The sequence below is a fragment of the Ammospiza nelsoni genome, chromosome 5, assembly GCF_027579445.1.
Source record: "Ammospiza nelsoni isolate bAmmNel1 chromosome 5, bAmmNel1.pri, whole genome shotgun sequence".
NCBI lineage: Eukaryota > Metazoa > Chordata > Aves > Passeriformes > Passerellidae > Ammospiza > Ammospiza nelsoni.
The window spans coordinates 53886504-53911572 of record NC_080637.1 but is presented as its reverse complement, the minus strand read 5'-3'; the positions used below and the strand labels follow the sequence as shown (position 1 = coordinate 53911572).

General features: G+C 35.1%; 1 protein-coding gene across 4 annotated transcripts in view; it reads right to left on the bottom strand.

Moving 5' to 3' along the window:
* SLC41A2 (solute carrier family 41 member 2) overlaps nt 1–25069 on the bottom strand; it is a 63063-nt gene that overhangs the window by 32798 nt on the left and 5196 nt on the right. For all 4 annotated transcript variants that reach the window (XM_059471715.1, XM_059471713.1, XM_059471716.1 and 1 more), the window contains exons 2-8: nt 23307–24038; nt 21980–22087; nt 17185–17256; nt 15851–15995; nt 13862–14008; nt 9293–9440; nt 8880–8959 (exon numbers count right to left, since the gene is read on the bottom strand). In XM_059471715.1, the coding sequence (XP_059327698.1) occupies nt 8880–8959; nt 9293–9440; nt 13862–14008; nt 15851–15995; nt 17185–17256; nt 21980–22087; nt 23307–23861 (1255 nt within the window). In that variant the 5' untranslated portion in view covers nt 23862–24038. The remainder of the gene's footprint in view (nt 1–8879; nt 8960–9292; nt 9441–13861; nt 14009–15850; nt 15996–17184; nt 17257–21979; nt 22088–23306; nt 24039–25069) is intronic.

The window sequence follows — 25069 nt, the reverse complement described above, 5'->3', positions numbered from 1 at the left end:
CTGTTGCTGTCTACTTGCATATCAGGCACATGCTTTTTCTTTCCCTGATTTGGATGCTTTACATAGCAATGGGTTGGTCTGAGAAGATGCAGAAGTAATGTGTATCTTGTCCCCACATCAGAAGGAGAAAGGCCTTGTTTATTGTAGTTGAATTAATTTGTTTATCTGATGCTTAGGGCTTTGTCTGGTTGCAGAACAAGTATTTCTGGTGAACAGAAGGTACTGTTTCCCAAATTCTTTTGGTGATTACAGAGTGGTTAGCACAGAGATCTAATACTGAGATCTGAAAGATGTCCTGCCTCACTGCTAGTTAAAGATAATAAATGGCTGAAGCTAACAAGAAAGGCCTTCTAAGAAAAATGTCAGATACAAATCAGGAAATGCATGTTCCCAGTCAGGAGAAACAGGGATAAAAGAAGAACTACCAAAAGGCTGAGTGAGAGTTTGCAAAGAAAATTAAAACAGTAGTAGATCTTTCTTCAGATGAACTACAAGAAAAGTACCAAAGTAAGGAATTTATCTAAATTAGGAGAGATTTAAACTCTAAAACTAATCTAAATAGGACTCAAAATGTGTCCTTCCATTGAGAATAATAAATTAGATATTTTTGACTAGGGAGAATAAGATACAGAAAGAGAGGCAGAAGTAAAATTAAGGATCAATGTACTACATTTGGAAGGGGATCAGATAACTTCAATGATTGAATTATGAAAAAGCTGTCATGTAAAACCTCTTCTTAATAGAGCTACAAAGTGGAGATAGTGCCATATGACTGGAAAATATGAAAGTTTCTGCTAAAAGTGAGGCCATAAAGGCAATCTGGGTAATTACAATCAGGCTAACAACTGCAATAATTGATTTATGCACAACAATATTAAGAGAAAAAAAAGTAAAATATTCTGCCACTATCTGCTTCTCTTATAGCACTACAAAAAGAAATAAAAGACAGAAGTACATAGGGCTGGTTTCAGTTTTTAGCAATGCACCTACAAACCACTTTGGCACAACTCTCTAGATTTTAAACATTTTCTAGGATGTATGTAGTCTTCTTTTGTGACTGATAATTATTTGCTTCAACAAATTCAGACAAGGAAATATAACAGGTGATCTGGACTTTTTTTCCCTAGTTAACAATACAGGAAACCGAATGAGATAAAAGAATTAAGGAAGATAGAAATAAATTCACTTGAAATGGTGATTAAAAAATCTGTCTGGACAACAGACATTGACAAGTCTATGAAAGAAGGTGTAAGATTGGTTGTCAATCCTTTGATGGAAAGCTATTAATGACAAACCTTTTCACTTTTATACCCATCATTTAGAGAAAGTATTCCCCAAGCCCTATTGCTCATGTAGATAGTAAGAAATTACTGACATGGATCAAAAATTATGCTAAAAGAAACTGGCCAGCCATGGAATACAGGTAAAAGAGGTGATAGCTGCTCTGCAAAGGAAGCTGACAAGCTAACCAGAACAGCCAGGGCAGAGTGTGATTTCAAGAGGTGTAACTAATTACAGCTGAGTTAAACAATCTATTTTAGCTAAATTAAAATGAAATATTTGTATGTTTAGCAAAATTATTTTAAATTATATCACTAATATTAGTGATATAATTTGAACTCACAGAAGATAGTCAGGTATAGTGAAGTGTAAATGCTTCTAGAATCCATAGTCTCAGTCTCAGCCAGCCAACAATGTATGGTGGTCACAGCAGCAGTGACACTGTATTTTAGTTCTGCTCATTCACTATTCAATTTCAATTCCTAAAAACTTGTTTTTGAACTTTTGGGCCAATTTCAACCACATATGACACAAGGACAGACATGGTAACTACTTCCAGGCATATTTAAACAATCTACCAAAAACAAAACAGCGACTAGATGAATAAAAGAAAAGATCCAAAGCCATGTCCTCAGTGAGACAAAGACAGTAATATGAGCTATATAGTTCATGGCATAAGCGTAAGCAGGCCAGCTGGCAAGTCAGCACTCAGCTTGGAGAGAGGCATGATGCCTCTTGCTCAGCCAGCAGCTCAGTGAGCCAGAAGATGAATGGCAATGCTGTGGAAAGCAGAGAGAAAATGGAGATGATGTTGTGAGCAGTGGGTATAGCAGGAACATGAGACAATACTGAGTACCACAGGCTGAAAAGACTGTCTAAAAACCGTAGGATACAAATGAGAACAGAGTCAGGTCTCACTATTCTGCTGGTCACCGAATGACTCGTATAAGGCTGAATGAATCACTTCATATGTACAGAGATATTCAGTTTGTTTGGTAACAGCAGCTACTGTGCATGTGCAATAACCATCTCAGCTACACCAAATTAATCAGATCTCTGCAAGAAACAGAAAACAGATAAAACTGCATAGGTTGGCAAGGTGTCGATATGCAAACCTGGTAACTTCTCAGCATCTTCTGAATGTATAAAATAGTCACATGCTCAGTAGCTGCTCATATTATTAAAAGCTCTGTGGATGTATATGAGGACTGTTTACTTCAACATTTGATTAATCCAGAAATTTTTCTCCTGGAAAACACTACTGCAGCCACCATAGCAAATACTATACTACAACATAGGGGGAAACGATTTATTTTAAAAGTAAAATCTAGCAATTATTACTTCATTCCTCTCAGAAGAGCAAATGTGTTTTACTTCAATACAAGAGTGCTGCTTTGTCAATAAGCAAAGACATGCTGTCTGCTAAAGTGCAAAGGATGTCACACTGACTTAAAACTTTAAAGGAAATTTAAAACCTCATCATTTTATTAAGGCAGTTAAGGGCTAAGCAAGAATATTTCTTGTAAAAATTGTTGTTACAGGTCTTTTGTCTAACAAGCACAGGAAACCATATTGAAAATAGAGCCAAAACCATACCATGTATTTGCAAACAGGCCTATGGGCACAATTCTATTAATCATCATCTAGTAAAAAGAAATTTTTCTAACAACAGAACTAATCATGCTAGTCAGAAAACCACATTAAAGCACTTTACATCAATGACTCTTAATCGTTCAAAGCAAATCTGTCTCATAACTCAGTGCAGGTAAAAAAGAGAAGTTAAGGGAAGCTGGATCTTGCTGATCTCAGTCTGAGATCATCCCCTCCTCTGGGTAATGCACTTGGCTGGTTTTTCCCTCTGATCTTGCATTGAACTTTTTGATAAATAGAGTAAGGTCTTTCAGGGAATACTGGAAGGAGTAGTTGATAAACCAGAGGGCTGTGCTGCCATTCAGAGGGAATTGGATAGGATGGAGAGCTGGGTAAAGAGAAATCTCCTGAAATTCAACAAAAGGAAGTGCAAAGTCCTCCATCTGAGTAGGAATAACCCCATGCATCATGTTATTATTAACCAGTAAAAAATCATTATTTAGGTACTTGTTTAATACAAGGGGACAACTGTACAACAGGCAACATAAAATGTTCAGAGCAGTATTCAACTACCTACATTCATGAACCCTGTCAGTTCCCATTTCATTCTTCTTTTTTGTTCATTTCCTTAGATGCATATAATTGAAGAATTATTCCTATAGGAAACTGCCTCAAATTAAAGTATTGAGAGCACCAGATAAAGTGAACATACTGAGCTTTAATGACCACTGCTCTGACTGTTCATGAAAATATAAATAGTTGCATGATGAGGCACACAAAAAATTGTGTAAGAACAGGCAAAGCAAACCTGAGATTAAAGACTTTTAGAAACCCAGTTCTATGGACAGGGATTAATCAGCCACAGAATAATGTGTTGTTCCCAAGCAGCTATAATACAGGTTGTGCAATGGACCTAAAATCAATTAATATCTACATAAGGGGAAAATCAGGCCAACATAATTCCCAAATAGATCTTTCTTGTAAATCTATCTAAGAGAGGGAAGGCTAGAAGATTCTCATTTTTGCACATTCCTGAGCACAATCCACAGTTCAAAATAGTCAGTTTTGCCAAACAGGCTTTTTTGAAGTTCAACATTTGCATCACAAAAATGAAATCAAAAGGATGAAAGAGAATCTCAGTTGCAATGGTGACAGAAAACTCTAAATTTTGCAATAATCATCTTATTTTTCAGAAAATGCAAGATGAATGCCCCAACATCTCTACCATTAACTTTTAAAAATCCTGTTTTATGCAAGTGAAATACTTAGATTAGAAACCTAACTAGCTACCTCTTCATATGGGCTTTTCTTCATTTATCTTCCATTTTATTTTGAAGCATGTGTTTCAGTACTTTCAAATGTTTGGGGGAAAGCAGATGGAAAATATTAGCTTTACCTAGATGGACTTTTTTTAGGAGAAAGCTTTATTACATATGCAACTATTACATTCCAAGTTTGATTTGACTCATAAATAATTCCTTTCATATGACTAATAAAAAATGTCAAGAAATGAAAATGCTCTGGATATAATTGCGTTGTGAAAACAACACCATGATTACTGAAATCTTCTAAAACATTTACAATTACAAGTAAGACTTAAAAGAAAGATCACACACTGAAAGTATATGCAGATTTACATGTACAAATTAGCAACTAAAAGGTAGTAAATCTATTATCCAATAATGCATCAGAAGAAAATAATAAAAATCAAAACCCTCCTCCTTATTAACGCCAAAATAAAGACTGAATTATACAGTTCTCATACAGTAGAGGTGCTTTCTGAGACTAACACATTCTTTCCAACTCAGGATGCAGAAAAATTAATTTCTACCCAGCCAAATTGCTCTACTCTCATCCAGGTACACTAATGTTTTCCCTTGTGATTTACAAAGGCAAATTTCAGATGCTCAGCTCTCTGAGACAATGCTTATATTCTAATCAAAACATCACTCAGTTGTGGGAAAAATCAAAGTACAATTATACTAAAAGAAATATAAATAAATAGCTATTAAAAGCTGGGGTTTTCTGAGAAGGAAGAATGGTTTCTTGGGGTTTTTTTCCATATTCTCCAAAACAATTTACAGTAAAAGCTCTCTGAAAAACCTGAAAGTCAGTCATTCAATTTACCCTACTAACAGACAAAAAAGGGATATTTTGGGGAATGTATTTTATAAGCTTAATTTTCACCTCCCAGACTACTGGCATTCACTAAGTCTTGTATTAAATTTTCCTATATGTGTTTCTCATATTCCTCGATAGCTCTGTATTCCCACCAGAGAGCAAATAATTTTAAAGTATGAACAGCCAAAGAGTAAAAAATATTAGAACAGGTTTGTGTTACATTTAAAGAGTACTGCTTTAAACCACCTGCAAAGGAAAGTTTTTTGATATGAAGCATTTCCAAATTTCAGGCGTTTTAAGAATTAATTTGCAGAATTGTCATTCTTTAAGGTGCATAAAAATGGGGTAAAGTCTACTGACATGTTGGTTATTACCCAGTAACTTCTGAAATGCAAATACTTAGAAGATATCTCAAAATATTTTGTATAAACACATAAAAATGGAGCAGAAAGTGGCTTTATCTGGTAACTGCACCTTAGCTCATTTCTGTTGCATATTCAGAAGCACGTAATATTATCTTTTTTTTCTGCACGAAAGGAACTCAGTTACTTGCAAATTGCAAATCCTGAGCCAAATTCAACATGCTGTGATGCCATAAGAGGATTTGCAAATTTTAATTCATGAAAAAACACAACTCAAAATCAACTCCAGAATGAAGCATAGCCACACTTGGGCTTAGTTATTTTATTCAGAATTTCAGTACATAAAAGAGACATCTAAATCTCAAATAGTCTGCAAGTTGCCTGAAACAACAAAATCATTTGTTTATTTTCAAAAAGCAGAGATGCAATTTAACCCAGCAAACCACAGAATTAAACATGTGTCTAACAATGAGAAAAATAGAAAAAACAGTTGTGAAATATGTTTGGCCACTGGTTGTAAAGCTGACTATAAATGCCTTTCTGCTTAAAAAATATTTTAATATTTTGGGCAAATATTTGTAGGTATTGTTAATAGGAGTGGGAAACTTTGAGGTTGCTCAAGTTTCAGACCAGAGTATCTTTAGAATATTGAATATCTTCAATATTCTAAAATATTTATGGCTCCACAGTGTAAGACATGATTAAAGTCACTTGTCTCACATCTAAGAATAAGCAAACTATCTAGGCAGGACTTGAATGAAACCTACTTAATGGTGCACAGGAAACCTATCTAACACCTGAGCGTTTTGCAGTCAATATTGTTCAGGTGTTCAAGATACAGCAAATGGCCCTGAAGAAACAGTGACAGCTTGAAATTCTGGACAAATTTACAATGTCCTCAAATTTTGGCTGGACAAATTCCCAATATAAAAGAATATTTCTTTCAGGTTTCCCTGATGTTTTTTTCCCCCAGGTTTTCTGTCCCATAGGAGCAACAAACTTTAAGGTAAAAGAAAATAGAAGAGGGAAACCCTCAATTTCTTTCAGCACTTAGGCTTACAATGAGAATTCCAAGGCCAAGAAAGGTAGAGAAAACTTTCTGCAACACTAATATTTTAAAAGCCATCTGTTAAGTGACCTAACACACCTTTCATGTCAGTAAATGAATGTCAACAGATGTACTTTTTTAATTGAAGAACTGCCTTACCCCCAGTTTACTACACTGTACTGACCTGCAATATCAAAAGTAGAATTATGAAACCCAGGAGAAGCTAATCTAACAGCAACCCAAAAACTTACCTACCTATAGTTTCCTTTTCCAGGAGGTGTACCATAAACCCCTGCATCCTCTACAAAGTACATATCTTGTCTGTATTTTCCAATAGAAATGCCTCTACCTTTAGAATTCTGAGTCAAGCGTGCCTCTTGCAATGCCAGCCTCCTGGAAAGACTCTTTCCCTCCCTGTCTGCTGAAGGAGCCTCAGCTTCCCCTCTCTTACACCTGCCTAACTCTTCAAGGACGTTTTGACCTGTCAGCTAAACCTCCAGGGCTCTAGGTTTTGGCTAGTTCTTTTCCCATAAAGACAGTTCAAAAGCATGTATGGGCATTGCCTTAATACTGGTTTGGGTACACCTGCCTAAAAAGAAAAAAGAACAATCCTCTTCTCTTAGGAAGCAAATCCAGGGGGTTAACCAAAAAAGGACTACTATAAGAAAAGTTACAGGTGTAAAGCAGAAAAAAAAGCTGGAGATCAACACATCTGCCTTGCCTTTTAGGTATCTGGAAATCAAAATGGAAACACACAAAAGTTAGATGCAAGTATTTACAATTTTGAATTAATAGAAAGGCAAGGAACAGATAAGGAAACCTAATGGCTGCAGTGTAAAATTTCATTTACAGTTAGTAAGGAACTCAAGTTGCAACATGGAAGTGTTTCACATTAAAAGTAAGAAGAAAGGAAATAGAGGGCCTTAGTGAGAAAGAAGAGCAAGTATGAGCAGAGCCACATGCTCTGCTGAAGACTTAAATGGTCTGTTTCTTTTGTCTATTGCCTTCATAAAAATGGTGATACCTGATCATAAGTAAATAAATACTAGAGTCTGGAAGTTATGTTAGATTTACTGCATCTAGAGAGCTAAATGAACAATCCATTAATTATTAGTGATCATTTTTGCAAACTGATTATTTTGGAGGTTAGAGAATACCTGAGGGCTGTGGTGGAGAAAACAGAAAATATATCTTTAAAATGGGTCAAAAAGGATGATGCAGAGAATCTGTTTATCAGTGAAATTTATATTCCTGCATAAGAATTAGAGCGAATTATTAAAAAGACAATTTATAAGCATCCAGAAGACATGAAAGCTGTAAAACAAGGGCTAACATGAATTTACCAATAACATGCTTCTGTCAAAGCCTCTAACTGAACAGCTTGTTTAATGTTTGTAGCAATAGATCTACTAACTCTCAACCACAGTAAAGCTTATAAAATGTTTAGGTACTGTCCAGTGTTACATTTCCATTAACAGTGTCTGGAAAATTAATTATATCAAGGCAATGTGGTTCAAAACTAAAATCCAGCGACCATATTAACATCTTATTATCAAGGTGGAAAAGAAGTGGCCATAATTAATTTAATTTGTTGCTTAGGAAACAGAATAGAACATATTCGTATGAAACTTGCAAGGGCAAACTTAAGTTAAAACAGAATCATCTTGGTAACTAGAGAAATGGTTTTAATAACAATACATAAAAGTGCAAATTAGTATAAGAAATCAAATGGGAAAACACAAAAAGGAGAAAGAACAGCTAGACAGCAACACAGTAGAAACAGAGCTGGTGATTATAGTTGTTGCAAACCAAATAGGTATCAACTCTGTGGTACTATACCAGGAAAGAAATTTTCAAACTGCACCAGCCTAACAAGATATAAACTATTCTTCTGAAATTTGGCTTGTTCTTATCCTTAGGAGGTAGAACACTTAACGATGAAATTTCCACAAATTCATTCTTTACTCATCTCAAAAGTGCATACCAATCACCAGAAACAGCACACATTTACCTTGAGAAATGTATTTACTTGCCTGTAAGTATGCTTCTTAGTTCTTACATCTATATACATTACAGGTGCATAGTAAATTATTGTTTGAAAATTTGTCTTGGATGTTCAGGGAAAAAAACCTTTTGAAATAAAAAAAATATCTACATTTTCCAAGACATAACTGCTTCAATATAATATTTGATAATTTAATATTTGAATATACTCTTTCAATATTTACACTTTCAGTTTCTTAATGCATACTTGAGGTTTCTACTTCTCACATTCTCTATTATGTTTCGGTGGTTATAGTGAAAACAGGAAGCACTTCTCAGGTGTTCAAATAAACAGCTGTTGACATCAAAATCAAAATTTGAAATTAATATTCCAGACATTAATTAGCACAAGAGAAATTTACTGTAATAGACAAGTCTCAAAACAAGGTATATCAATTGATACATAGTAGCAATTAATCCTGTCAGAGTCTTACCATTAATTACCGGGGTATAAACAACAATTCCAACCAAGTTAGGATCAGATACTGTCGTGTCCAGAATAAGGCCACCAATACTGAAAGGAAAGTACAATATTTAAAATAAGGCAAGCAAGATCATTAAATATAAGATCATTACCTCATTCTCAGCTACAGACTAACATCACAATAGCTATTCACTTATTAAAACTGGCTCTTGTATAACAAAGACCACAGAGCATTAGCCAATTCCTCTACTTTTAAGATTCATAACTTTCATCGGATTAAATAATGTCTTAGATCAGAGGAAAAATTCCAAGTCTATATTCTAGAGGCCCTTAATTGTGTCTCCCAAGTACAATCAAGTAAGATACACAGAGATACAGGAGGACAATCAAGATGCTTCCATTCAGCAAGACAAAGAGACCTACCTGCTAATAATCATGGCAGTTATAACAGGCTCCCATCCTGAGCGGAGGACAATTCTGGTAGCTGGGTGTTTGGCAGCTATGACAATCCCCATTGGAGTCAGAGCCAAAAAAAAGGCACCAACCAAAGGAGATACATAGTAATATGTCTCTAAAATAATAATAAAGAAAAAAATCCTTCTTTTACTCTCCAAATATTCCTACATGTTTTTCTCAATTCAGAAATTATTTATATCTAAAATAAATTATGATCTATGCCATACAATTGAGAAATTTTAATAGCCTTCATTACCATTACACCTGAAGTTTCAACTACTGCACTAAACAATATGGTTAACATCTGCCATCTGTTATCACTGTCTCTCATCTTCTCAAGGACAGAACCATCAGTACAAAGAATGAATTTTGAAAAGGATTTTTGTATAATGCTTTATGATAAAAAATACAGTAAGGATGTAGAATACAAAACATTACTTTGTAACTGAAGAAAAATGTTTAAAAGAAACTGAATATAATGAAAATGCATTTTGTTTATATCCAAATTCTTAGCGTATGTACACTCCCTTCTTCCCAAAGCAGGTAAAATGGTAATCCTTCCAGAAATAGCATATCTAAAAAGATTCAAGCACGATGTGCAAAATTGAGACATTTATATCAGTAGCTCAGTTCTTTCATAGCCAGTCTGAGTCTGAGAATTAACAGGCAATTCTGCTGCCTGCCCCTACCCATGACAATTCCATCCTATTTCACAGGAATATAACTGCAAACACTGGTGAGTACCATCATAAAGCTGAGACTGTAAAGTAAACAGTTGCTTTCACAGAAAGAATACTACTTTTTTCTGATTAATTGGTTTTATAATCCCATCCTCACAGAAGCTACTACAGCGATCCAAAACTTCCTAATTCAACAGTGAGGTAAATAATGGAAAATTTATCCTAATGGCAAATATATATGTATAAACTGTGCAAATATTCAATTTTTAAATATTTGTTTTATGAGAAGTGTGGTCATGTACCTAATGCTAAAACACATTTTGATAAAACCTTCAAAATTTAGACAAGTCTTACAGCAAAATATATTTTGAATTAACAGGTTGAAATAATTAATATAGATCACACAAACACTACCAAAGAGGAGTAGTTGGTATATAAAAAATATCCTCACCCATGTGTTATGGCTTATTACAATGGTTGCAAATCCAAGCAATTACTATTTTGATATTACCATAGTAGATCTCCTGAAAGAATTGCTGTAGAATTTTTAGAAGTTACTACCCTTCTGCATCAAGTAACAACCTCTGCAGCAGTGCCAGAGGTTGTAAGGTAACTTACATAACATAGTAAGTTATGTTTCCCTGGGCAATCTAAAAGTAGAAAGCTTTTAGAGTGAGAACAAGACAAAGACCAAGAGAGAAGTAATTTTTTCCTGTCCTTATCTAATTATTCTACAGTGTATTATCTGCCTCTTCCTTTGTGGGGCCTTTTTTCATCCATTCACCTCTTTTTGTGACCTAAGAGGTGGACCATGAGAATACTCAGCTCCAGTCTAACTCTTGGGAACAGTGAGGGACCTTTTTTTTTAAATCTATGGCAGACTCTACTAGTAGAACATCTTACTACAAAAATCTAAAAATATTAACCTTGAGATGCATCTTTCAAGAAAAGGATAGACATCTTCCTCTTCCTATTTAATTCACAGAAGAACCAAATGTATTTTACAATAGCAGAAGAATGGGAAGAGAAAATAAATTAATTCTTTTTTAGACCACATTTCACTCATTTTTCTTGGATTTATAGCAGGCAGCTTACATGGGAAAAGACATCTTGCTCAAATAATGCAGTCTCTATTAGAAATTAGAGGTAATCTAGAAATGTACTGCTTCAAAACAACTGCTAAGAACCTGAAAACAATAATGTGAATCATACACTTTGTCTTCTCAACCTGGATCAAATATATATGAGAGCTAAATGCATATTATGTGAGAAAAATGGAAAGCTTTAAAGAAGTTTCCAAATCATTACTGACAAATAACAGGCAACACAGACCTCCACATTTAATTTACTGAGTGTTCCCATTCCAGAGCACTTCTTGTGCTCTGTTGGAGGGAATGTGCCAGGTTCCAGCGACAGTCCTGGGGAGCCCTCTAGTGCCTTTCCCCAGCTATTTGACAAGGATTCACAGCTCTTTTCCGGGAGCTGTTAAGAACTGTTAACTTTTCACTATTTGAATCCCCGTGTTTGATAACTTTGTCACTATTTTTGAAGCACTTAGATGAACCTTTAAAAAATTATATATATGATGGTGGCCAAACAGGGTGTTTCATTTGGCCCTGGCCTGGGTAAAAATGCCTTCCCCTGTCTATTCAGGGTATGCCATAAAGTATTGTAACAACCCAAAGGATGTACACCTCTGTTACAGACAAACATAAAGCTTGTACACAAATCATTTCCATCCTTACAGTCTTGTTGTCTGAAAACAACTCATCCCTTGCAGAGAGCAGCCAGAAAGTTATTTTTGTTTCTGACCATTTCATTAGTTAGGCTAATGAATCACAGGGGGAAATGGTTAATTCTGAACACAGTCCAGAAGTGAATCCCACCAGTTTCATTACTACCCTATAAACTGAAGATTTCTTTTCAACATTCCCATTGTGCTTCTTATCTGAGCATCGAGAAAGCGTGGAAACATAGAAAGAACATAAGAATATCTGTGCTGTATGAGGCAAAGCTCTCATCTAGTCTAGTATCCTTTATCAGACTATGGTCAACAGTTCAATTATGGGGAGAAGAAAATAAAAACGACAGGTTTAGAGTGATGGTTCTTTCAGCATGCTCTGCCAGCTTTTGCTGTGGTTTGCATCAGGGATTCCATCTCTCAAGTCTCTACATCTGTCTCGTCAATGCTTCTCAAAGGATTTCTTTCTGACTGGTTTATCCAAAGTTTTCTAAAATCACTCTGGACCTCTTAATAGATCACAACATTAGAATTTCACATCCCATTCATGTATTGTGTAAAAAAAATTCTTTAACTTTTTTAACCTGCTGCCTAATCATTCTCTGAATGTCTCTTGCCTGCCATTCACAACTTGATATACTTCCCCTGAGCAGAGGGTGCTCCATACTTTTATTCCTTGTTACTGTTTCATAGTTCAGACACATGCATCTTGGAGACCACCTGTTTCCAAGGCCTTCATGGCATGTCCTTTCTTTAGAAAGACTTACTTGTTTCCAAAACCAAAGAATACAAAGACATTGAAAAAAATACAAAAAGCAGAATGAGCAACTAGATAACTACATACTTCACCAAAAGAGCAGTATTTCCAGAAGACATTATAGATAGAAAATCGGGAGTAACTCTTGGAAGCATACTGATTCTTACCCCTACACATGTAGGATCTGCTTTCCAGCTGCAGTGGGAGAGCAAAATGTGAGTGGTCACGACAGCTATTAAAGCAGCAAAGGATCAGTTCAAACTGTACCCACTTTTTTTTTTATTCCTCCGAGATACATTAGGATTTCTGTATCTAGAAAGGTAAATTTCTACAAATGTGTCAAAGGGAGAAAGAAGTCCAAGTTTCTTTATCCATCTCTTTTGGGGGGGCTGAGTGTTTTTTGTTTAGCTTGATGGATTGACAGGAATAGAATATTATTGGACTTTCTCTCATCAGAAGAAAAGAAAGAAGAGATGCTAAAAAATATCTTCATCAATTTTCACTGTGAATTTACAAACTTCCTTAAAAGACACATTTAAAAGAAGTATTTGAGAAATACAGTTATTAGAATATAATAGGAAGGATTTAAATATAGTTATGAAACAAAAAATACTATTTAAATTTTAACAAAAATACAGAAAATATTTAAAAATACTTCTTTTGCATGCTGATACATTTAAGCTGACATCATGACAACACTTTGTAAACATGAGAAACCAAACACTGAAAAAAACCCTGCAAGTCACACTATGGTAGCTTGAGTCTTATTAGATACTTTTTCTGGCTGATGTTGTAATACAGAAAATTGCTGTAAATATGAAAAATTTTGGACAATGAGCTGTAAAGACTATATGTGATGATATCAGCATCTCTGGTAAGTTATGGACAACACAATATTTTATCTGTGGTATATTATAGTATAATTGCCTACAATTATGTCTTTTAAAACACAATAAACTTCTAATTGTTTCTATGGCATGAGTTAGTTGCAGCAATTATTTCATTTTTAATAAGGCTCTTAACATTCTTTTCCCACTGTGAGAAAATGTTTTCAACGTTATTTGTTTCTTCATTATCATGGTTTGTATTTCACATGTAGGTTGCCTGTGATATTGTCAAAGTCTTTCAAATATTTCTAGATCGTGCCGAAGTTCAGGTTAGTGACTTCTATGATTTATTAAAATAAAGGGGAAAAAATTCATGGTACTCTAAGATTTACCATTTAATGGTATAAATGTTGACAGAAAAGTAAGTCAGACTAAAAGTTTTGCTGAAGTTCTCCCTCCCAGCCTTCTCCCCACCCTCCTAACCCAAAAAAAGGTTCCTAGGGAATCATACACATTTAAAAGCACACTTACCAAGGCAAGTGTACAGACCCTGACTTATCCATGCTAATATGGCAAGGGTGATGAGATCGCCAAAACTTGCTGCAATAGGAGTGGCAACGTTGTCAGGATTAATACCAGTCTTCTTAGATCCAACAATAACTCCAACCATTATTACTCCTAAATTCAACAAAGAAGACAGTACAGTAACTGCATCCACTGTTGCAATTCCCCAGAAAATCCCAAGACTATGACAATTTCAAACTTAATAAATAAGAAGTCAGTGCTTTTTTTCCCAGGATTATTGGTCTTCCTTCCTGATTGACGACTGTGGTTTTAAGTTTTAACCATTTTAAAAAATGAACATATACATTTTTTAAAAATACAGTAAGCACACATAAAACCCCAACAACAATCTATACAATGAACTACTTTGCGTATTAGAATAATAAGCTACTTTGCTTTACTAGAATTATTGCACTATTGTCAGGCAGCTATTTCCTGAAAAAAATAATGGAGTGTATCCTTTTCCAATCCAACTTCAGTCAGGTGAAGTTACCTTTCAGTAACTTCAAGAACAACCTTTCAGTAACTTCAAGTAACAACCAAGAAGCTACATAATAAATTAAACCAAGACAACATATAAAAAATATTACTTGCTACACACTTGAAAAAATTAGAGGTGCCAATCTGTATTTTTCCTGTAAACATCAACACTAACTTTTGAAGAGTAATCTCCTTGCAAAATGTAAGTGGCTACAAAAAAATAAAATTCACACTGTTACAGTCTTTGGCACAACCTGAGTAACTTCCCTCTCATCAGATATTATGTATAAGAACTTCAACTGTATATGCTATCCTTTATGTTATATTATAAATGGTATGCTACATTAGGAGTTCACTTTCAGAGAAGCTAAAGAGTTTAAGGAGTTTAAGGATTTATAAGGAATTGTAGCCTAAGGAATTATAGACACCAGGAAATTCTCTAAAGAAAGAACTGGCATGATCCTGTAGGGTAAAAATATATTGCAAAAGCACTTATTTCACATGTAGAAGAATAAAGCTTAGAAAGTAATTTCCTTTACTGACACATCACCAGGACAAAAAACAAAGTTTCGCTTCATGTCCAAATCATACATGAGAAGTGTAAAACATGCACTCATGTTCCACAGTTTTCTCGCTACCCTTAATTCTGCACATGATCAAACTCAATGGCTTTCTAGTCTCTAAAAAACATGTGTGCTCTTAATTCCATGCAAAACTTTAACTATTTTGTAATTTTCACATAAGTAAGGATAGCAAAGCAGTAAAACAAGGAAGTTACCCATTTCACTTGACTTACTATTCTTAAGACTACTGACCGTGTATTTTCATTAAGAACATGTCACAAGTAGAGCCACTTTCCTCCTCCCCTTCCTGTCCATTAAGTACAACGTTTTATAATTAAATGTTTCCTGACAATTAGGAAGACAATTAAATTCATCATGCCATATTGCTCCAGACAGACACTGGTACTGTTTGTAGAGCTGGACTTGAACTTGGTCCAAACCTTTCAAATAATGAGCCAAATTGTTCACTCAGCCACAAAGCAGAGCACAAACTAACACACAAGCAGCATGGGCAACCTGGAACTCTGAATTCAGTTAAGCTAACATCCAGGATCACTTGAGTGTAATTATAAACAAGTTTTACCTGCTTAGTAGTAAGAATATATTTTGTACATTAATGAATATAGAAGGCGAGGGAGAAGTTGTGCATCATAGTAGGTAAATTCTCAAGACCACACTTTTTTGTTTAGATATGCTCGGGAGGTCATGAAAATCAAAAGCTTTTCAAAGACTATGAGAGGAGAGGAATGCAACATGCCCACCTATATGGAAATTGCAAACTGCAATATCCTCAGCTGCTTTTCAGATGTATTGTACCTTACCGGATTGAAATTCTAAAGGAATAGCAACATAAGACACATTCTGCATCCACAGAAAAATAAATACCACAAAGTAATACATGTACCCCCTTTACCTTGCAAAAGAGAAGCTATGAAGGCAGTTGCTACACTGCTAGAACACAAAAGGACTGAATGATCAAAGTGGTATTTGCCCTCTGGAATCCAGCCCAATATTACTGCTGCCACTGCTGCCAGAAAACCAACCACTGTTGCCTGAACCTGGAAAAGAAAGTGAATTAATAAAATAATTGACACACTTAGAAGGACCACAGAATCATTTTCTGCTAGTCTTTCCTCCTATCTACATTAACATGCCAGGTATAACAGGAGCATGCTCATCTATTTTGTAGAGAGGATAACAAACTTGGATGACGAAGAACAAAAATCTTAGGCTAGCAGAAAGGGCTATAGCAGCATTTTACAGACTCCAGAATAGCAAAAGTTGTCACAGACATCTTTTCATAAAAATCCTTTCTTTAGGATTTTCCCTTCTGGGAAGCTGAGGTCCCAGAAAAAGAATGTAAACAATGGTTATCTGCTGCTGTGAAATGCAACAGGTGCACCTGTGATTGGCCCATGTTGGATGTGTATAGTTAATTGCCAATCAAGGACCGAGCTCTCTCTGGGACAGAGTCAGAGAGAGCTCCTTTGTTATTCATTCTTTTCTATTCTTAGCTTAGCTAGCCTTCTGAGAACTTTTCCTTCTATTTCTTTTTAGTATAGTCATAATGTAATATATATCATAAAATAATAAATCAAGCCTTCTGAACATGAGGTCAACATTCTCGTCTCTCTCTTCACCCTGAAAACCCTTGTGACCACTGTGACAAGAAGTAAAATCAGGAAGAGGAGCTCAGAAATTACAAGAAGCCAATGCCTAAAGAAGCTTCTAAACCACTCAAAGTAGGGAAGTCACAACATAAATATTTCACCTGTGATTTAGGAATGTTACATTATAACTTATGAATCAGAAATAGTTCTCAAGAAACAGCTGCTTTGGAGAGCATGTATTCCTTTCCTCAAATGACTCAGCTATCTAAAATATTGTTTATTATCCAAAAGCTCTATCCCACACTTCCTTTAAACATTGAATCCAATGGAAATATGGTACTAGAAACATTTGAAAGGTCAAATTTCAAGGGCTTTACCAAATCTGAAATTTTTCTCTAATCACCCTCAGATTCTTTCTCAGGAAAAATTATAAAGGAAATACCCTTGGTACAGTCACAAGCAATACTTTAGTTCTTTTTCTAATAAATATAAGCTCATATTGTTTTAGAGAAGAGTCAGTGTAGTAGAGCTACTCTCCCATTAACACTGTTCATCTCCATACTTAACAATGTTTGTGATTTAACTTTTTCAATAACTTCACTCACAAGAATTAATCCAATAAACCCGTCATATTTACCTGTTTTAAGGCCAGATTGCCAATTATTAGGTTCCATTTCTCAATGGGAGAATCCATTTTTCCAATATTTACCTATCAAAATCAGAAGAGAAATTCAGACATTTGGGGTTAAAATGGTATTATTTGAAAATACCCAAGAATAATTCAGCTAATAAAATAAGACATTTTGATTAAAAACAAGATATGTCTTTAAAAAGTGAAACATTGCTTTTGATTTTACATCATACTTACATTATCCTTCCAAAAGCAGCTAAATTTGATGGAGTTTTACATAGTAACTTATTTACCATTAGCTTGCTCTGCAAGATATAAGAGCCATCTTAAATTCCTGGAATGTCCAAGAACCACCAGTGATTAGATCAGTGGCTGGAAGATCCCTTTACACTAAGCTTGTTCCTATCGTGATTAAATTCTGAAAATAAAAAATGCTAGAATCTAATACTGTTTAGCATTCTAACTTTTCATTTATACTGAATGAAAATGAAGTACAGCTAGAGATTTCTGATGCTAAAAAATTATGTAAGTCCAGTATTAAGGTAGTAGCTGAAAGATAGTAAATAAATTATTCCAAGCAATTTAAAAGTACATACACCCCTTATATAATGTATTTTCTCCTTTTGCTTTTTTTTTGAGTTAGACGACAAGATCTGATACATGACTATGTTTAAAATAACTTCATTTTTGAGATAACATTTTTACATGTTGAGCATAAATTTTAGTGGTTTTTCCTATACAATACTAATTGATAAGATAACATACTCCTCAAATAATAAAAAAAACTTCATATATTTTTCATCTTTTGGTAATTCCTTTTCAGTTGATTTCAATTCAATTTCTTTTCCATTTTGTGATAGTAACGACTTGAAAGGAACAAAGTATTAAAAGAAATGCTAATTTAAAACCAGAAATATAATGAGGCATTTTATCTCAATCAAACTATAAATACTTTATAATGTGCAAACTACAGTGAAAGCTCTGCAAATACATCCAGTAAGTTTAGATAGTACAGCCATTATTTCAGGAACTGCTCATAAGAATCTCCATTGCATCCTTCTTAAATATATATGCTAAATGAACAAAATGTGGAGTTTCACTCCTTCTCTCCTTTAAAAAAGTTTTGGAAAAGTACCCCAAAAATCCCTGTTAAAAAAAGTAGTTTTGGAAAAGTACCCCAAAAATCCCTGTTAAAAAAAGTAATCTTGCAAAATGCTTAATCCTAAAAGTGAGCTCCTGCCAAATGCCACAGCTCTTCTTTCTCCTACTGTCACCTACATACTCACATTTTTTTTCTGGAATCAGTTCCATGAATGAGTTCATGGCACCAAAAAATTGCTGATTTGATGGAAAACATTTTTATTCAGGGAGTGAAAAGGGGTCATCTCCTATAAAATTATCTGATCCATCACATCCACTCATGTAACCTTGCTCTCAGGGTTTGGAAGGGAGAAAGAGCAGGACCACTCCTCACAGCTGCAAATTTCTACAAACTGAGATCAAGTTTAGTGTGATACTATGAAATACATGGATCTAAACAAAAGGTTTGTAAAGTCATACTGCTAATGCTTAACAATGAGAACACACGGTCTGAACAAGAGTCTGCACAAATTTACAGGAATGAATGAATAAGCGGTGTTTTGGTGTTGGTGGTGTGTCATTTCTTTGGGGTTTTTTTGTTATTGTTACTCTTTAAAAATTAAAAGAGAATAGAGAAGAGACAGCAGTGTGAATTGAGACAATGACAATGACCCAAAGAACAGAACAAAGTTGAAGAACTGAAGGACACAAAACCCAACATAAATATTGGGCTTGAATGGGCAGCTGACGTAAGTGCACCTCCCATAGTTATGCCACCACAGCAATGGGCAGAGGGAGAAGGGCTTACAGAGACAGAACTCCAGAAGCACCTTCTTGCTCTTTTCTATTTGTATTCTACATATGAAGTAACTTCTGGTGAGATAAAAATAATGTTTTAAAAACAGTAGGCTGTAAGATTGCCAGGGTATGGAATGTTTACACTAACTAACACCAAAGGGAAGTACATCTGTGCTGAGACAGATGAAAAACACAGTCTTTAAGACAGATTTAGTGAAATAACTGATTCTAAAGTATATGGGAAATTGTGAGTGGTCAGTAAGATGCAGCTAAAAGAGAAATTTGGGCAACAAGATGAAGGAAAGTGACCAGACAATGCTTGAAACTGATGTACTATGGATAAGATATTTGCTAAGACACTACTTTTTGGCTGACCACATAATTAACAATGAAGTAAATATAATTAGTATACAGCCCCAGGAGCACAGACATGTCTGCAAATTCAGATGCAATAATAAGCTAAGTGAGTGAGCAGAACATGAATTAATTCCACTGCTGAACTCATGTCAGAAATTTCATCCTCAAAAGGTAAAGCTGGTCACAGGGGCACCATCTAGCTTTTACTTAAAGACAGGTGTCTGCTGGGGTACCAGAAAGGGGAAGATTAATCAGACAAGTGGGTTCCAAATAACTGTTTAGATATACTCTGAATTAATGTTCTCCTCCTGTTCTCCTAGGATGAGGATGACAGGACCAAAGGTTGAGTGGCTAAAGAGAGTAGGGATCAATGAAATCAATGGGAAGAATACAAAAGTCAGAATGACCTCTTTCTGAGAGAATTGGCATGTAAACTGCAGGTCTAGCAGTAAGGCATCACCTGTAATAGGTTTCCACAGCTTGGGTTTGGGGTTTTATTTATTTGTTTGGGTTTTTTAGGTTTTTTTTTAACATAAAAACTTAAATATAATCTTGTTAGCATACCCTTGATAATGAATGATGTATACTGTTCTTATCTTGTACAGGATTGTTCCCTTAGTTTATCCACTGGACACGCAGCCTGTGTTGTGGAAACTCCAGTACCCTTCATCTGTGTGTGAGAGGGGGATCAGCTCCTGTCTTGGTAACAGCTGGTGGATAATAAGGACCTAGGTCAGGAGTCACAGTGCAGAAAAAGGTCTGTGTGACCCTTTTCCAAATGTCCCGTGAGAGCTGTGATGCTCACAAATGTGATGGCACTGGTGAGGATGGGGAATTCAGTCACTGATCAAGCCAGAGAAGTTCTGGATTTGTGATCTGGCAGAGGTCATAAGCTCAACTGAGACAAAGAATCAAAGACCACATTAACCTAAGACGAAGTGGTGAAGTTCTTTATTTTAAGCCTTCAGTAAGACAGTGGTAGATCTTGGACTTGGTGTATTTTTCACTATGCAATACAAGCATTTTTAATCCTCAGGCCACAAACTATACCAGTCAGAAACCAATTTAGCAACAGGTCAACAAAAACCAAAAGGTAAAGTAATAGATAAAAGCATTCATGCCTGACAATAAAGGTAGTAAGGTTTAAACACAAAATACTGTTAAGAAACAGTAAGAATTCTCAGAAAAGTAAGAACAATAAAATCAAACCGTAAACAAGATTGAATGACTAAGGATGATGTTGATAAAGATACAATAGAAATGTCAATGTCCTTACGTATGAAAGTAATCAATTTCTGTAATGGGCATGAACAAGCAAACCCTCACAGGACTGCCAAGACTGTGTCCATCACAGTGTGCATTCAGGCAACAACTCAACAGAATGTGAGAATGGCATTTAATAATGACAGAACACAGGGAGACCTTGTCAATACAAAGCATTCGTAATACAATACAAAAACTGAATGTCCTTGAGGGTTACAGCAGCAAAAACTGCTGATAATACTCAAAAGTAGAAATGTAAGGTCAGGGACTTATGGACTAATATTTCTGACAGAAGATAGGAGTGACAGCTGGAAATGAACAAAAGCAAAAATAATAGAGCACAGCCACTGATCACAAAGTGACTGAGAGGTTTAAAACTGACCCTTCTAGGCAAGAAAGCACGTAACACCCTAGAAAGTTTCAAGAGCAATATTCTACAAAGACATAGTAAAATATCATCTAGAGTTATGTACACCTTTGTACATAGACCAGACATATACTAGAAAAATTAATTCAAGTAGGAAGAGGCAAAGAGTGGGGCTTTGCTGGAGAACTGAAGCTCTGTGTTAGGCAGTCTTAGAGAGATACCCAGTGCAGCCATCAGAAACAGCCTAGCTACATTATTAGACTGATCTAATCACTAGTTATTCACACACACACAAAAGATATCCAGGAAGGCAATCTGCCTTACTTAGACTAGAAAAACAAAGATATATAACATCCCCTGAAATGTAAAAAACAGCTATAAAAAATACATGAGAAAGAACCCACAGAAAAAACTCTAGTTATACTACATTACAGTGTTGGCACACACAAAAAATAAGCAGCACAAAAAAAAAAACCCAAAACAACCTCGCCACAACAAAAATAAATAAATTTGTTTAGCCAGAAAGCTTAAAAAAAATTCTTGCAGGTTAATCAGAGATCTGGAATAGCAATGTTACCAATGCTTTATTTTGCTGCCACACTAATGGTCTTTTAAAAAATGCGCTTAAAACACGACCTTATTTTAGCCTATTCGAAATCCCTCAAGGTCAAAGAGATCTCTCAATACACCTATAAATCTCAAAAATCTGCTTTATCTGTTCTGAATGATGAGTTGGAAGAGACTTTAGAAGTGAAGTTTTGATGTGTGGAAACAAGGGTCACCTTTTCAACTTTGCCAACTTAATAACAGATTTAAACTGCCCCATAACAGGCAGATGAATTCATAAACATAAAACACTCATGTCTCAAAGATTTGTTTCCTTTGAAATGTTTAAACATGTATCTGAAGAGTGAAGAGGAAGAGAAAGTTACTTACAGCAGTTGACAGCCGCGATGCTAAGGTCATTTCCAAATTTCCTTTGAGACCAAGGAGCGCAGGAACCAAGATAAAGACTTCAGTAACATTCTTGAACACATCCCAGTGCTATACGAAGGATACAGTGGGAAACATTTAATTGAAAGATTATCTTTAGACCATCCATAAACTATTAAAAAAATTCTGTAAATCATAACTTAACCCTCTAAAAAAATGTTTTATTTTTGTATTAGACCTAAAAGTCTGAAGTCAGAACTATTACCTATTTAGATAAAACAGATTTATGACTGCATATTACTACTTCAAAGATAAGAAGACTATAAGCAAGAGATACAAAACTTGGCCTTAAAACAAACATAGTTAAAAAAATATGTCATCGATCTGAAGTATTTGCTTTTCATTATTTAAAATAGTCCCACATACTAAGATTGCTCTTGAATTCTGCTCTTAATTTTCAATATTTTCATCTTTTCCTTTCAAGCTGTGTAGAAACCGTACATAAAACCAGCAAGGAATTAATTATCATATGAACAGAGCTTGTAAGTAAAAAAAGCATGTCTTTATTCTCTTATCTCTAAGTGTGAAATTTACAAGAGCACAGCTTTCCAAAATCCAGATTTTTTAAAGAAAATTATTTTCCTTTTTTATGCACCAAGTTCTCAGCACTGAAGTGCTATGCTACTTTGTATGTCTTGTCAACCCATGTTATTTAATTTGTCATCATTTACCAACTCTAACTAAACTAACAAAACTGTAAATTGTCTTTTTATTTGGGGATCTGCAATAATTTAAATTATTATTTTAATGAAAATAAAAGGATTCAATTAATGCATCTGTATAAAGAATAAATTTGTACGATGTAAATGAACAAAGCACCAGACTGGTGTCAAATACACCAAGGAAGCAGAAAAAGTTTCTATGTGAAATTTTATTTACCTTTTTTTTCAGGTAACAAAGTCTCTTTCCATTGCAACTAATTGAAGTCCAAGCTTCTTTTACTTTCTTAAGATTTTCAGTGACAAAGATTGCCACCTCTTCCTTGTATTTTAATTAACATTGTAAACTCTTTAAGTGTAGATAAAGAAATTTCTACATCTGAACAAAGCAAAACCAAACAAAAGTGGAGAAATCCACAAAGATTAATTTCTGTATTGTAGTTCTGTTTAAACATTGTGCTTATTTCAAACTTTTTTAATAAGCTCATAGTAGCAGAACCACACACAGACCTAATTACATCTCAATATTGCAGACATCTACAGTGTCACATGTTAGAACTACAGACCTAACAGACTACCTGTTAAAAAAGCCTTACAAAGCAAATACCAACCTGTACAATATCCAAAACCATGCCAGCAGAAACAGTTCCAAACCCTGCCAGCAAAAAAGGTACAAGTATCTGCAGTGCCATAATACTACTCGATTCTTTGGGTTGTTTTCTACTTCCTTCCACAATGATATCCTCATTACTGTCACTAGACAGAGTGTCATCCTGCAACATGGCATCTGTTTCTGAAGTGTCCATTCCACCACAGTAATTGTAACTGGTAAAATCATCATATTTAGGGCTACAGCTGGATGGGCTGTGTCCATTGCTACCATGAAAGCTCGCTTCTGAGAAGTGATGGTACTCTGGGTGTTGTTCGGACCTGACATTAAAATTGTGTCCTACTGGTAGCAATCCATCTTGCCAGACACCATTCACCTTTTTGTGTCTTTCCTCTTGGTTTATTTGGTAAACAACAGGAACCATACTTAAAAGCAGCCTCAAAAATTTATCAGACTGAATTGTATTAAGATTTATCGTCCAGTTTACAAAGCCTTCTCTGTCATGGACTTTGCCATTTGTTTTGGAGATGGTAGATCTGCCTTTACAGTTAGTCATAGTGCTATAGAAGTACAGGTTGAAAAGCACTTTGTTCTTCAGATGTCAGCCAAGAAATCTTGCAGGTGAGTCACCAAGTGTCACACTTACAAGTGGACCAAAATGTTCCTTTTTTGCAAGCAAAAATGTTTTTTCACTGCTCTCAAATCTTCAACATTTCCATAAGCAAGACTGGATCTGCAAAAAAAGTAGAAAGTATATATTCACTTATAAAATATTTTAACTCTACAGAATACATGAGACATTGGTTTCATTTTTCAGATCGCAATCTTTTTGCTTTTCTGTTTACCATGATTTAAAGTGATGTTGCTTCTACTTTGACATTTCCATCATGGGAAGAAAATAAACAATGATATACTGATAGTCTGAAGTCATTGCACATTTGCTCCACCAGAAGCCACTTTACCTTCCTTTTCTTCAATCTTCATGTTGTGGTAATAATTGTAGCAACTTACTAAAAGAACAGTTCTAATGTGACTCAAAGCTTTGTGGACTTTGGTATTTATTACTAAACTCCATAAATACAAGTAAATTATTGGCATAAACAGAGAAATAATAGTCAGGGAGACTGCACCAGCACGATGTAGGATAACACATGGCGTGGTATCTATGCAAAGCTGTGAAAACATTTTACAGACTGCAGGAAATGAAAATATTGTAGAGTTGGAGGACTTTTAAACTGCATTTCTTAAGAAACTCAGCTTCCTATGATCATATCTTTTATGATTCCTATACTTCCCTTCCCTCTATTTCAAAACTTTTAAGTCACCCAGTATTTTTAGAGCAATTTCGGGTAGACTTTACAGGAAGTGGAGATGCCAAAGCTTTTAGCAACTAATAGACTTGTAAGAGACCCAAGTTTGTGCCTTTGCTGCCAAGTGTCTTCAAACATTAGCTGGGATAACTCACTCCAATATGGCCAGAGCAAGTCCACTTCAGAATTCCTGTTGCTCACAGAACTACTAGATTTGGGGTTCCTGAGTGAAAAGACTCAGAAGCAACATGATGATTTTTCCTTCTACCATTTGCTTTATCAAAGGGAGCTTTGACCAAGAAACAAATATTTTAAAAATGACAATGAAATCTATGGGTTGATCTAGAAAAAAGCCAAGTTTTGCAAGAAACAGCAATCTTTTTTCCACAAAGCCAACAGAGGAATTTAAGTAACCAAGATTCCTGCAATCTTTTGCCACTCTAGCAGATTGTGC